Raw genomic sequence first — 16,014 nt, forward strand, 5'->3', positions numbered from 1 at the left:
TGGGGTCCAAAAGTCTGAGACCACTAGTATTTTGTTGTTGTTTTATTTTTATTATAAAAATAATTACAATAGAGCTGTTTAGGTTGTCGTTCAAAAACCTGGAAGAGAATTCGCCATGGGTTCCCTCAGAACGTATCATCAAGTAATGTTTACCACAAACCTTATTTTACTTATGAGTTTAAAAACCCCATTATAAAAACCCATAGGAATATCCAGAGGGAACCCATGGCGAATTAGACTTCCGGGTTTCCATAGAAATTAACGTCACGAATGAACAGCTCTATTGAAATCAGCTTAAAAACTTGGGTGAATATTGCATTGGACTCCACAAACTTGTGCCAAAAATAAAAAATAAAAATAATAAAAATAATAAAATAGACGAGTGACCTAGAATTTGTGCAGAATTTCTAAGGAATATTCCAGGTTCAATACAAGTTAACCTCAATTGACAGCATTTGTGGCATAATGTTGATTACCACAAAAATTAATTCTGACCTGTCCGTCCTTTTCTTTAAAAGAAAAAGCAAAAACTGTGTTGTGCGACACTTAAAATGGAAGTGAATTGGGCCAATTTTTGGAGGGTTTAAAGACAGAAATGTCATGCTTATAATTTTATAAAAGCACTTAAATGAATTCTGTTAAAACGTGTGTGTTATTTGAGCTCGGAAGTTGATTAAATCCTCATTTTTAGGGTTTTGGTGTAATGGCAATGAAGTTGTAAAATTGTCTATAACTTTAAACAGAAAAGGTTAGTATGTGATTTTATCACACTAAAATCATGTAAATACGCATATTGTTTATGTCTTGTGGCTAAACTTTTGAAATATGAGTATTTTAACGTTTACAGATTGGCCCCCATTCACTTCCATCGTAAGTGCCTCACTGTAACACAGAGTTTTGCTTTTTTATTTTAAAGAAAAGAGACAAGTCAAAATAATTTTTTGTGGGATTCAGTATTTTGCCACAAATGCTGTCGATTGAGCTTAACTTGTATTGAACACAGAATACTCCATTAAATATGTCCTATTCATTATACGTATTCTTTCTAAAAAATAAATTAAAAAAAATAAATTAAAAATCTTAATCCAAAAATTTTCAGTTTAATTTGTGGTTTATATTATATTTGAATCCCAGATTTTATAGTTTTAGACTTTTGGACCCCACTGTAGATTTTTTCCCAAAACAAACAAATGAATAAAATATGTAAGCTATATGGATGCCACGAGGTCCATCATTTTCCTTCACATTTTTGACAGGTCTATCTCAGACGAGTTCTTTTATACTTACTCCCATCTGATTATTCATTTCCCCAGAGTGGGCAGGGAAGATCCAAAACATTGAAAAGAAAAGGAAGTTATAGTTTAGACTGAGTTAGTAAACAACTCATTAGAGCTGTTATGCACATTTGAGTTATCACACATGCCACCAGAACAGCAACAATTCTGTAATATCAAATGAACATGGGCTTTCCTCTCTTGTCTGAGACAATGCAAAATGGGGTATTGCATACATCCAGGATTAAGAATGTTTAACAAAGGAACAGTTAAATTAAAAGAACAATATAAACAACAATATTCACACTTGAGATATTTTTGAGCAACATGTATAAAAAAGGTTCATTCATTTTTAAAATAAAATAATGTGAATATGTACGGAAATCATATACAGGGGTGCAGTAGAAAGTATTTTATATTGCAATTGGTTATGGTGGGAAAAGATTTTTGCAGGCCCATAATGAAGTGTAATGTGTGTGGTCAATTTATGGAACAACAGAAAGAGAAATTCAATCAAACATCAGCAAGTCATGCTCATTGTGACTTTTTCACAAACCTAAGATTCCAACATCCTTGAAAGAACACAATCACAATCTGTTCTTCCCACAGAAAAACAAACATTTATTTGTTTTGTGTTCACTTTCATGACTATTCCAAAAAGAATAGTGACAGGAATGTGCTTTTTGGTTTAATTCATGGATAGTGAACACTAAACAATAAAAATGTTTTTTGTTTTTATTTGTAATAAACAATAATAAAAAATTAGGTTAATTGCCCCCTGGAGCATCCCTTAGCCCACACCCTTCCTCTCCCAAATTCTATTTAAATTCACACCTTCAACGGGCAATCTTTTGGGTATCGCATCTATTGGAGGTTTCCACATCTACCAGTTCATGCTCATCCACCCTTCCCATAACTCAAGCAATCACCCGCCTACAATTCCTTCTGAATACTTACGCTTCTCCTCTGTTGGGTTAGTAAAATGTACCCATCAGATATAGGACATGTTTCATGTAGGGGGGACAAACAAAAAGTGATTATCACAAAATGAAAATAACACACACTGACCACAAAACCTTGGTTTTCAATTTAAAAAGCCATTGCTATGAAATTATAATTACAAAAAAAGTAATTTCTTGCACTTAATAGCCACTTTGTTTGCAATCTTACGAAAATCGATAGTTCATGGCAAATTCGCCACTGATTATTTTCACAAATGCAAATGAGCTTTGCGGCAAACTTACAGCAAATTGTCCATTGTTGCCAAAGGTTTGCTGTAGGTTCATCACTACCGTTGAAAAGCTGCAAACTTCTGGCAAACATTTTCAGTGAATCACAAGCTCATTTGCAAGTGAAAATAAGGAATGGGAAATTTGTGGAAAGTTTGCGGCTAGACTGCCAGTACTCTAGATTTTTTGTAAGGGAGGCCAGCGAAGAGTAAAAATCATCAGTTAAATCAAGACGTAAAGGGAAGCTATTAATACAATAAGCAACTCTACATCATGCGTTGCAGTGATTTTACCATGGGTAACGGGTGTTCTTAGATACAATGGAATAAATGCATTTACAAAACAACAGCAACAGCAATATGATAAAAGTCACCAATGTTCAAAATGTAGTTACATTTATTGACAATAATAATCAGAATAAACACTTCTTCCGTCAAGTAATAGCCTATTGTACGGTCACACTACATGTCACACTCCATTCAAATGTATCCAAAAGTGGAAGAACGGAAACGCAAGCTCATGCGAAGAAATTTGACATTCCGCTCTGGTGGAACTCTGACCCGCCAGACTGATCTCACAGTGAGATCGGAAAGAGTAGGTCGACTTTTCTTTATCCAAAATCGCCGTATACTTACCGAAATTCGGAACACTGCCCCATGTGGCCAAAGCGGTAAGTGTTCTTGGGCGTATGGTCACATGGGAGCAGCATTTTGTGGGTGTAATGTCCATGAAGCGAGTTGTTTTGTGCTGTACAGGCACATATGAGGAATGCCTGTTTTACCCAGCCCAAACCTATACCTAACCTTAACCATTAGTGTATGAAAAATGTAACGTTAGATGCGAAAATGCAACGTCCGCAGCGCGGCCGTCACTGATTATGCAATCGTGATTACTCCCTGGTCACAACAGGATTCCATCCACGGTGTTCCCCGCTGACGTGACGCGCATCCAGATGCGACACGCTTCTGGGTGCGCCACATGGGAAAGCAATTGAGCTTGAGCCGTTGCAGACATGTCTGTGAGGACATGACGGTGGTCCGTGAGTCGACATAATGCCGCTGATCCTAGTGTATCGGAACTATTGGAAACAACATGCCGACCTCCCAAGTGATCATGTTGGACCTGTGAAATGTATACATATTTCAAAGCTGCATGTATTTATTGTTGCAGGAAAGTGAGTGGATGGTGTATTTTTATTTGTATTTTTTTTATCCCCTTTTCTCCCAATTTGGAATGCCCAATTCCCACTTCTTAGTAGGTCCTCGTGGTGGCGCGGTTACCTCAATCTGGGTGGCGGAGGACAAGTCTCAGTTGCCTCCACTTCTGAGACAAGTCAATCCATGAATGTTATCACATGGTTTGTTGGGCATGACACCGCGGAGACTCTACATGTGGAGGCTCATGCTACTCTCCGCAATCCACGCACAACTTACCACGCGCCCCATTGAGAGTGAGAACCACTAATCGCGACCACGAGGAGTTTACCCCGTGACTCTACCCTCCCTAGCAACCGGGCCAATTTGGTTGCTTAGAGGAGACCTGGCTGGAGTCACTCAGCACATCCTGGATTCGAACTCACGACTCCAGGGGTGGTAGTCAGCGTCAATACTCGCTGAGCTACCCAGGCCCCAGATGGTATATTTTAACATTTTGAATATTATTTATTTATTAAATAACAATCCATTGCAGTATCCGAAATAATTTCTCATGATAAAAGCCTAGTGTGACCATGACTTAACTATTCTAACTATAACTATTCTAAAAATAGAATGTGCAGACAAAAGTGTTCTTTTACATCAGACTTTTACAATGATTTGAATGCAACACATCCATTTTAGAATTTTAACTAGAGTATTAGATTTAACACACCATGAGAAAATAATTAGCTATGCGTTTCTAACAGCCTGATACTCTATATTCCCCTGCTGTCTTTCCCTCTCAGTGAATCCTCTTCTGGAGTTCCATCAGTAAACGGCTGTCCCTACCCTGCACACCCTGAGTGTTTCTATTTCTGATCATTACGAAAACCTGGTGATATAAAAGACGTCAAAGTCTGCCAATTAAAATTCATATTATTCTTAGCCTGCACGTGGAAAGTGCCATGTCTGCAAGCTCTCTGTCTGTCGATAAATGTGAGGCTGAAATTGAATAGATTATTTTGCTCTGAAGAAAAAAGAAGTTTTAATTCAAATGCATCAGGTCTGAAAACAGTTCAGCTGTTCTGGACAAGCTGAATTTGGACAAAAATTTATGATGTAAAAATAAACTTTAGGTGAGTTATGGCATGTCCAGACACTTGAGCAACTAGAATCCGCTGACTAGCAAGAGTGTCTCTTGCATTTTAAAGCAACCCTCCATCTACTGTAAAAAAATAAGTCATAACTCATAAGACTCATAGATTCATATATCGATCAATCTTCCACAGTGCTACAGCTGCAAAGAACATCAGTGTGAAACAGTTGTTGAAATAACCTGACTTTGGCTACTGTATTTCTTGTAAAAATATGCTTCTATGACACTCCCGTTCCTAGATTACAGCTGATGCCAGAGACCATGGTGCTATTTAAAATCAACAGATAATTTCCCATAACTTATGAAACATGTACAAATGTCAAATCCCCTTAAAGCTTTCTTAAAGGGATAGTTCATCCAAAAATGAAAGTCCCCTCATCATTTACTTGCCCTCATGCCATCCCAGATGTAACTTTATTTCTTTTGCTGAACACAAAGATTTTTAGAAGAATATCTCAGCTCTGTAGGTCCATTCAATGCCAGTGACCATCAAATGGTGGGCAGAACTTTGAAGGTCCAAAAAGCATAAAAAAGGCAGCGTAAAAGTAATCCATATGACTCCAGTGGTTAAATCAATATCTTCAGAAATGAAATGACAGGTGTGGGGGAGAAACAGATCAATATTTAAGTACTTTTTTTTTTTACTATAAATGTCCACTTTCACAAGTCCATACAACTGGACTTGTATAGATTACTTTTATGCTGTCTCTATGTGCTTTTTGGATCTTCAAAGTTCTGGCCAACATTCACTTGCATTGTATGGACCTACAGAGATGAAATATTCTTCTAAAATGTTCAGCAGAAGAAAGAACATCATACACAACTGGGATGGCATTAGGGTGAATAAATGAGATAATTTTTATTTTTAAGTGAACTATCCCTTTAATATGACCCAAACAAATGAAAACATTCTTCTGATAGCTTTGTATACACATTAAATCAGTCATTATATGTGCCTTTTTAGGTTTCCTGTTATATGTGAGATAAAAAAAACAAAAAAACAATAACATATAAGTGATGTAAAAAAAAAAAGAAGAAAAGAAAAAAAAAAAAAGGACCAAATCTTGTCTTTGTATAATGATTCAGGTGATGACTGGGCACTCACCGGGTAAAGCGACTTTGGGCATATTGGCTGCTTGTCTCTGACACTATCACTCTTCCTGTAGAATGCTGGCAGGTCCGACACTGTTCCTCGGTAGTGGGGAAGTGTGCAGTTGGCCACTACGCCAGTGCAGTATAAAGCATTGCTTGCCCACTGTAACCAGAGCCGTGTACCCACATTGGATATGAGTTGACACTCGAGGTCGTGTATACTCAACTCTATTTTAGGTTTTCACAGACAGACAAGTTCAAGTGACAAGCACACACATGGGAAAGCAGAGTGAGGGATGTTATGTAAGCATACTCACATAAGCATGCATGAATGTACATATGTATAGCCCAAATGACCACACACACACACACACACACAGATCCACACAATTTATCCAGTTTCCAACTAATTTACTGATAAAACATTTTGTAATACGATAGGCACATTAAACATCTGTTACATAGGAATATCCCCCTCAAAAATAAACATGAAATGTACATTTTTCATCTGATTAGGTAAAGTCTGTGATACCAATAAATTGTGTTAACCCTGCAAAATACATAATAAATCATAAGTCAAAAAAAGGATAGTTAATGTAATGGCAAATTTAGTTTGTTTGCTAGAAAACATCCTGACCCTTTTAGTGCTAGGACAGAAGGCGAAACGCAAACCCAAAGATTACATTCTTGATGAAATCAGACCATTTCAGACAAATGCCATATAAATAACACGAGGGTCAAGAACATGAATAATCATTTCAACTTACTGATCAAAGATATTTGCTCTTCTTGAGAGCCAATTAAGCTTTAAGTTCTTCAATTCCAGGCAAAGCCATTGCTAGAAAATGTATCTTTCTCTGCAAACTGTACGATAATCTGTTAAACAATCCCAACAAAATAAATCTTATTTTACAGCTTTCATTTGACAATTTAAGACATTACTTCAAGGGCTAAAGGATGTCATGCTGTACAGGAGGCACACAGATTTGGCAAGTTCACCAGCAGCACCATGATTCAAAAGGCCCTTTAAGTCAAATCCATCATACCTCATGCTTAAAATGCAATCGACTTTTCTCTTTCTTAACCAAATAATTGTCAAAATATACAATCGACATCTGAGACCAGAGGGAAAAAAGAAATGAGAAAATGGCACAAAAAAAAAAAAACAAAAAAAAGAGGAGGGGAGGGGTGTTAAGAAATAAAGAGAAATAACCCCACACATTCCTTAAGTGAGTGTGCTTTCACAGTATTCCTGAGCATTGAACCTGCAGATTAAGATTAAAGGGCTTTTAATTTTCTTGATTCTGAGCCCTTTACAACATCAGGCCAGAGATTACTAAACCCTTAAAACAGAATTTAAGATAACAGCTTCCATATCTAGATATAGATTATGGTGATAATCATACAGTATATAAATTTTAAGCCAATTTACAGTTCTTTCTCTTCACTGAAAGCTCTTAAAGAGTAAATAAAGATCCATTCATGTTTGAATTCTTGTTACAAAAATTGCTGTATTACAGTAATGAGAATCACCATTGAGAATAATGGGCATCACCAAATGTACCAAAAAAACTCAAAAATAAAACTTGCCAGTAATGAAAATTTTTGGGCCTCAGGGGAACGTTAATTATCATACAATCATGTCACAATGAAAGTTTTTTTTTTTTTATGAGATTCATGAGAACAATAATAATGATCTTTATGAATTAGTTGTACAGTTAGGTGAATTTGCGATGATTTTAGGTGATTTCAGAAAAAAGAAATTGATACATACAAAACTGTTACTAATACAAACAGTAGCGTGCCTGTATAGTAGGTATACTATTGTCTTCAAAAGGGCCCAGAAGACAAGGAAAAATAATTCAATGCCTAATTCAATTGCCCATTTAACTTCTTTTTTTTTTTTTTTTTTTTACTCAGTGAGATAAACAAACCTTGGTAAAAATGGTAACATCTAAATGTCCCTTTAATGGCCTCACTTTTCTATCACAGCCTCCCAACAGGTAAACAGAAAGCTGACCAGTTGTGCATTAATTCCTTTCAGCCAGCAGGGGGCCCACTCTGCAGACACTCATTACAGAGATCAATCTCAGGGTTAACGAGCAAGAACACAACCTGAGATTGACCACTTAAAATCATCTGTCCTCGAGTGTTGGTAAAACTTCCAGCTGCCTGGTCAACAAACTGCTTAAAAGAAAACAGAGGGGCGAGGCATTGCTGTCACATGACTTCACAAGAGACGCCTAGGCAGCCCTGTTTCCTGTCCTCTCTGCTGTTAAGTTTTTTCATGCGATAATGCCGAATCTCACGAACAAGGGTGTAGAAAGCATCCTCAACTCCCTGGAAAAGATGAGAAATGCAACACTTTAGTATAATCATAAAAAAATAAATTGCAAAAAATTTAAGAAAATGTTCCTAACACACATACAAATGTTTGTACTGTGCATTCTTGTAGCACAAAACACATAATTGATTCACTTTTAAAAGTATGAAAGCAAATACAGTTGAAGTCAGAAGTTTACATACACCTTAGCCAAATACATTTAAACTCAGTTTTTCACAATTCCTGACATTTAATCGTAGAAAACATTCCCTGTCTTAGGTCAATTAGGATCACTACTTTATTTTAAGAATGTGAAATGTCAGAATGATAGTAGAAAGAATGATTTATTTCAGCTTTTATTTCTTTCATCACATTTCCAGTGGGTCAGAAGTTTACATACACTTTGTTAGTATTTTGTAGAATTGCCTTTAAATTGTTTAACTTGGGTCAAACGTTTTGGTGTCCTTCCACAAGCTTCTCACAATAAGTTGTTGGAATTTTGGCCCATTCCTCCAGACAGAACTGGTGTAACTGAGTCAGGTTTGTACGCCTCCTTGCTCGCACACGCTTTTTCAGTTCTGCCCACAAAATTTCAATTGGATTGTGGTCAGGGCTTTGTGATGGCCACCCCAATACCTTGACTTTGTTGTCCTTAAGCCATTTTGCCACAACTTTGGAGGTATGCTTGGAGTCACTGTCCATTTGGAAGACCCATTTGCGATTGAGCTTTAACTTCCTGGCTGATGTCTTGAGATGTTGCTTCAATATATCCACATAATTTTCCTTCCTCATGATGTCATCTATTTTGTGAAGTGCACCAGTCCCTCCTGCAGCAAAGCACCCCCACAACATGATTGTGCCACCCCCCATGCTTCACGGTTAAGATGGTGTTCTTTGGCTTGCAAGCCTCACCCTTTTTCTTCCAAACATAACGATGATCATTATGGCCAGACAGTTCAATTTTTGTTTCATCAGACCAGAGGACATTTACTCCAAAAAGAAAGATCTTTGTCCCCATGTGCACTTGCAAACTGTAGTCTGGCTTTTTATGGCAGTTTTGGAGCAGTGGCTTCTTCTTTACTGAGCAGCCTTTCAGGTTATGTCGATATAGGACTCGTTTTATTCTGGATATAGATACTTGTCTACCTGTTTCCTCCAGCTAAAGGCCTAAAGGCTTGACATAATTTTCTGGAATTTTTCAAGCTGCTTAAAGGCACAATTAACTTAATGTATTTAATCTTCTGACCCACTGGAATTGTGATATAGTCAATTAAAAGTGAAACAATCTGTCTGTAAACAATTGTTGGAAAAATTACTCATGTCATGCACAAAGATGATGTCCTAAACGACTTGCCAAAACTACAGTTTGCTAATATTAAATCTGTGGAGTGGTTAAAAAATGAGTTTTAATGACCTAAGTGTATGTAAACTTCTGACTTAACAGTAATTCATATTCAGTCTTCGCCTACCTGTCTGGTCTTGGCAGACGTTTCTACAAACTCTATACCATAGCTTCGGGCAAGTTCCTGAGCTTGCTTGGTGTCCACCGTTCTGGCCAAATCACACTTGTTCCCAACTAGGACCATGGGGACGTCATCGGAATCCTTCACTCGCTTGATCTGCTCTCTAAAAAGCACATTACAGTATTACAAAGTGTAAAAACAAACACTCCCTTAATTTGAATGCACAAGTCAAATACATAAACTTAAAAATTGTGTCGCAAAATATATTTGTGAAAATCATGACACTAACTGAAACTGCATTGATTGACTCACACACCTGTACAAATGCACATCGGCAAAGGATTTGCTGTTGTTTATGGCGAAGACGCAGAGGAAGCCCTCTCCTGTCCTCATGTACTGGTCCCTCATTGCACTGTACTCCTCCTGACCTGCAGTGTCCAGGATGTCCAGCAGACACGTCTCACCATCAATGACCACCTGCTTCCTGTAAGAGTCCTGTGGAGATGGAAGAGATCAGCACTGTAACTCTGCATTGGATGGGATATTTAAAGTCTAATGATATAAGCAAGTGTTCTAAATATAGCAAATATCAATTTGTTCAAATATTAATGTGTTATATAGTGTAATGGATATAGCTATATTTTAAATAAATATTCAGTGCATGTTATGCCGAAAGCAGTGTTACATGGTATTGCTTCGAAAAAGTTTGAAGGTTTATAAGTAAAGGTAATACATAGCATCAGTACAGTGTTTGTATACATCTTGGCAGAGACGTTAAGTTTTATTAGGGCTGTGAATTGATTAACATTTTATAAACAAATTAATCACGATTAACTGAGACCAGTCTTGGTTCATGGTACATTAAAACAAACATTATATTTATTTTATACTTTGTCTCAAAGAAGTGCAAGAAATAGTTTCATCATTTATGTTAAATATGTACATGTTAAAATGTTTAGTTTTTTGCAGAAAGAGTTAATAAGATACTTTTTTACAGGTATGAATCTTTGATACAAGTATACTGTATGTTTACATGCCATAAAATCAGTAGACATGCTGTAATTAAAAGTTGGGCAAAATCTCTTCTGGTCTTTTCTAGTGGACATTTTTATTATTTAAAAAAGTCCACTAGAAAAGACCAGAAGAGATTTTGCCCAACTTTTAATTACAGCATGTCCACTGATTTTATGGCATACTGATTTTAATGCGCAGATTTCATTCATATAAAGCTTTTTTGGCAAGATGAATTGAGTCTAATAAATAATTATTAGAAACTATACATACAGATATAAAACAAATTTAATGCTAAAGTTTAATTTGCTGAAGTTTTAAATCTCAAAACTATTATTTTCTCAGGCTGCTGTTCAGTCTCTATCATGCACACTCAGGGTCTCTCTCGCACAGTTTTGCTTTTGAAAGTGGTTCAGATGACAGTGAGCGAGTGTTTTTGGGCAATACGAAAAGAGATACAGCCACTTGCGCGTATCTCTCCCACACCTGGCTCACCGCTTGCGGTTGAAGTTTCCATTCTTTGTACAGTAAATCCACTCTTGTTTTTATTAGGTATGGGACATGTGTCGCACGTCATGAATAAGCATGCACTGCTCCATACAATCAGTTTCTGTGCTAAGATGTACAGTAGAGTCGAGATTGTACATCCTGGAAATGTATTTATGCCAATTTTAGCCACAGGAAATAAGGAAAAATATTAGTGAAGTTTAAGGATGAGAATAAAATGGATATTGCATTAATCGCGTAATTTTTTTATGCATTACAGTAAACGATTAAATTGCAGAAATTAACACGTTAAATTTCCCAGCTCTGGTTTTTATTATTGTTTATTATGCATTTGTTAAGTCTCGTACTAACACAAATGTCAGAGCAGAAGCCAAATTATACAGCCAAAACTATTATAGACAAGAAACAATCTATAACTAATGCTTCAAAACATGTGTAATGATGTGGCATCATACAGAAGCTTAGAAAGTGCAACTGCACTCTGTAAGTATGGCCTTTGGAAAAAGTGAGGTCGAATGATCGTTTTGAGTACCTCAATAGTGGGGTCATATTCATCCACAAAGTGATTCTGAATGAGCTGAATGGTCAAAGCGCTCTTCCCAACACCACCTGCTCCCACAACAACCAACTTATACTCCGTCATCTTATAGTCCTGAGCCCAACCTGCAATAAAGACAGCTAGATTGAAACAGAGGGAGAGTGTGTTTGCACAGTCATATTATTTTAACATTAATACTTCATTACTGCATTCATACTTCATTAAAAATTCAAACTTGTATATATTTGTGCAGATAGCTTAACTTACAACTCGCTGTCTGTGTATATACATATGTTTATTAATGCTTTGTCAGTTTAACCCCTTCTGTGATTCTTAAATCTTTAGAGAGAAGGGAATATAAAACAGCATGTAAATGCATGGACATTCAAACAATAGATGCACTCTTGTGAGTCCCAGTTCTGCGTACACAACACTGCAACTCCATTGGTTGCCAGCAAGAACTCTACAAACATTATCCCTGCAATCTATTTTTAGAATAGCTTCTAAATGTCAAAGTTGTTCTCAGGTTTGGCAGTTAACATCACTGAACATGAGCACAAGTCACGACCCCCTGTTTTTTTTAATGCAACCTTAACCTGAGACACATGTTAAAACGTCTTGTTTTAACAAGTTCATGCTTGGAGCATGGCTTTTTTACCATCAACAATTCAGCAGATTTAAGATTTATTAGACATGTGTGCACAATTCTAAAATACTCCCTTGAACATATTTCAATACTTAGTATATTAAATGCTTTAAAACAACTACAAACTAGATTTTGACTGACTTAAAAACTCTTAAGATTACATGCAGTTTGGTTGGTGTGTTACTATTTTCTAAAAAAAAAAAAAAAAAAAATTGGTTGAATGATTGGACACTGATTAAGGAAAAATATCAAAAGTACAATAATTTTAGGCTAAATCTGTGTTCAATTATAATTGTAAAATTGACATTGCTTCCTTAGTCCACAAGAGGGCACAATGAATACATAAGCCAAACAGCACAGTATTATATTATAGCAAAGATTGTTTCCGCAACAGTGCCCACCCACTTTTTCCCATTCATTTCTTCCATAGACTTTTCAAAAAATCCTCCATTAAAGAGTTGTAAAGTATGAACCAATCCAACCAGCTCCGATGTGAATCACAACAATACAGACTTTGTTTTAAGGCAAAAAAATATTTGAAAATCCAACAAAAAGACAAAGGTGCAAGTCTGTGCACTTACAGTCTTTCATGAGGGCACAGGCTACAATCCCATGAAGCACTGCGAATCACGTAATCGAATATTAAAATATATACAACTATTAATTTTAGGTTGTTGATTATAAGTATATATAAAATATAGTTTAATGCGAAATATTCCGATAAACAAATATATAAGTAGTTTAAGAGTCCAGGGAGACTGACTCGTTTGCGTCATTCAAAGTGCTTCATAGGAGTAGGCGGTCGTGTCCGGTTTTATTCGCGGGCCATGTTGGCTGCGGTTATCTGATTGGTGGAACTTTCTCTGCTGAACCATGAGGAATGTAGTTGTTCAACAGGAATTCTGCTATTAAAGACTATTTTTAAACAAGGAAGCTGAAATAACTCAGACGGATGACTTCAACGGAAGCATATACCATCGGTAAATCAATTTGTCTACGGAAGAAATGAATGGGATTTTTACTTCCGGAACCAGACCGTTGCGCTCTATTCAGCTGAACTCGGTGGTGAAGCGGCTCAGACTCTAAACCCAGGGGCTGTTCAAACAGATGGAGCATAACAGAATAGAACAGAACATGAGGACCTCGAGACACACATTTCCAAATTGCCAAAGCAATTTAAAAAACTCATTGCTTAAACTGAGAAACGCAGATTGAGAGCAAGACACAACGCCCAAAGACCTCCATTTAAGGGGCTGTTCACACCGAATGCTTTTGCGTCCATCTACAAACAATTTTCCAGTTGCTTTTCTATGCAAACCAGACAAGCGTCTTTGAACATTTCACCACGTTTTGTAGTTCATTCATCATCTCGTGCAGGAGCGCTGTGGTTTTTAGATGCCGAGTCAAGTTAAAAAGAACTTCAACCTTTTTAACACGTCTTGAGACAACTGCGTTCTGTTAAACTTTATTTGTTGCTCTGCATCTAGACTTTTTTAGCGCAATAATGCGATCGGTCTGAAGTAATCATCAGTGCTTGGCACACATCTAGAATTCGAGTGCACAGTCTTAGCACTCAAATGTGCGTTTTTATCTTAAGTTTGACGAACATTTGAAATTTAATTTCAAAGCCTTAGTCACAATTACTTAATTAAAGGTGCACTCATCTTGGACCTGCAGTGACACCTAGCAGCGTGGATGCAGCAACATTCAAAATCAATAGTTTTCAGTTTCAGATGTCATTGTAGAAATTCATTATACACAATCAGCCATTATTCATTTAATCCAAGAGTGAAAGTGTCCAATATAAAGGCAGTTACTGAGATTAAGCGAGTAGTACTTGGCTGGTCATGTGATTCTAACATGGCAGCCCCCATGAGGAGACCCTCTCCATGTAGAATAAAACAGCTTTTATAAGAATACTGATATGACTGGGGTCTTTCTCTCATGTGATTGCTCATGATTTTATACCTATGTTTCAAAATTACTATTATTAATTTCTTTAGGATTATAACTTTTTTTAATGAGGAAAAAAATGCACCTTTAAATTCGATTACTCGATTAAAAAAAATGGACTAGTCTGTAAATCAAAAACAAGGCGGAAGTGCCGCAGTCCATGGACGTTGGTCCAAACACATATTGACAAGAAGTGCCAGTTGTGTGAGAGCACTTCACTTTAGATTTGAAAAACAAAGACCATAACCAAAACCGAAGCATCACTTCTGCAATGCAACAACACTTGCAAAGATGGCATCCAGTTTTCACAGACCCGCTGGACAGAGCATGGCAAGTTCAATAGGTAGACCGCATGCAAATTGCGGTGCTGCGTCCAGATGCAGGAGAGAAGTTGAGCCCTTCGTTGCCGTGGAGACAAGCTGAACTCAGCTGAATGCATGCACGGAGTCTAAACCTATTTATGTACACGATCATTTCCAATATAGGCTTTTACGAAACACCATAAAATAATGTCATGAAATTGAGTCAGACATGATGAAAGTTACACATGCAGTGATGAACACACAGACACTTCTGTTCAATAAATCTGACTGAATCCAGACGATCTAAGAAGCAAATTGGGGTTTGGGTTCTGTTCTGTGTAAATTAATTACCATTTAAATGTAAATGTGATATTCCTCCTCATGTATATTAGATTTCATGATGATTACGTGTTTAATAGCAGCAATGCACCACTTCTGAAAGATATATTTATAGTTTATGGCCATTATCAATGGTAAAACTCAATGTTGGGAATCCAGAGAACTTTATTTACTGAATAGAGTTGGAGTTATGTTACACACACACACACACACACACACAAAAAGAGAAACAAATCAATATTTATGTCCTTTTTTTACTATAAATTCCCCAACCTGCCCAGTTGGTGGCGACTTGAATCGTAAGGACCTTCAGAGCTGAGATTTTCTTCTATTGTGTGAGTGTGTGTAATATAAAATGGACATAAACTTAATGCACATGTACTCTAACATACTGTGTAAGCGGGCAGCTCACTAGAAGTTGTTACACAGCCTTTATGTCGCACGGAGGAGGAAATACTTTTTTTTTTTTTTTTTTTAAGAAAAGATCCACAGCGCGTTTTCTGAGGCAAATAAGCATAAATACGAATGTAAACAGTCGATGATGGTCATAAACGTGAATGTTATTGGTTTAAAAGGCGTGTGTGTTGGGTGGAAACTCACCGCTTAAACTGCACTTCTGCGACCTCTGCCTGATCTGATCAACAGGGCGCTGCTAATTACTGCTGTCTCGCCCAAAATGATGCCATGAGTAACTTATAAAGTTACTTTACACTAGTCTGGTAGCAGCATAACATGCACGAATAGTATTAGTTAGATGGTTGTATGTTCACGGCGTAAAACTGTAGTTAAATAAGTCAGTCTAAAGTTTTGAATAAGAGTTGACCAAGCAGCTTCCCTTAGAACTTTCAGAGGGGACTTCCGGCTTCACAATTCCTCAAACAATTTCAAAATAAAAGTCCTGCAACACGGCTAAAAAAAAGTGTCGTGACTTATTTTAAAAAGAACAGTTTCAACCAAATATCAATCAAAATTAAATCTCTTCTTGATGGATGTGTTGCTGATATTGAAAATGATCAATAATGAAAAATAAAAACATTTATTTACA

General features: G+C 36.8%; 1 protein-coding gene across 1 annotated transcript; it reads right to left on the reverse strand.

Moving 5' to 3' along the window:
• Window positions 1–1,296: 1,296 nt before the first annotated feature.
• Window positions 1,297–15,829, reverse strand: LOC127415059 (GTPase NRas). Its single transcript, XM_051653548.1, has 5 exons — window positions 15,570–15,829; window positions 11,724–11,854; window positions 9,990–10,168; window positions 9,680–9,836; window positions 1,297–8,227 (listed from the first exon to the last, which is right to left on the reverse strand). Exons 2-5 carry the CDS (start codon window positions 11,832–11,834, stop codon window positions 8,108–8,110), a joined length of 567 nt encoding a protein of 188 aa, XP_051509508.1. The 5' UTR covers window positions 11,835–11,854; window positions 15,570–15,829; the 3' UTR covers window positions 1,297–8,107.
• Window positions 15,830–16,014: the final 185 nt, after the last annotated feature.

This window comes from Myxocyprinus asiaticus, chromosome 24 (genome assembly GCF_019703515.2).
Source record: "Myxocyprinus asiaticus isolate MX2 ecotype Aquarium Trade chromosome 24, UBuf_Myxa_2, whole genome shotgun sequence".
Lineage (NCBI taxonomy): Eukaryota > Metazoa > Chordata > Actinopteri > Cypriniformes > Catostomidae > Myxocyprinus > Myxocyprinus asiaticus.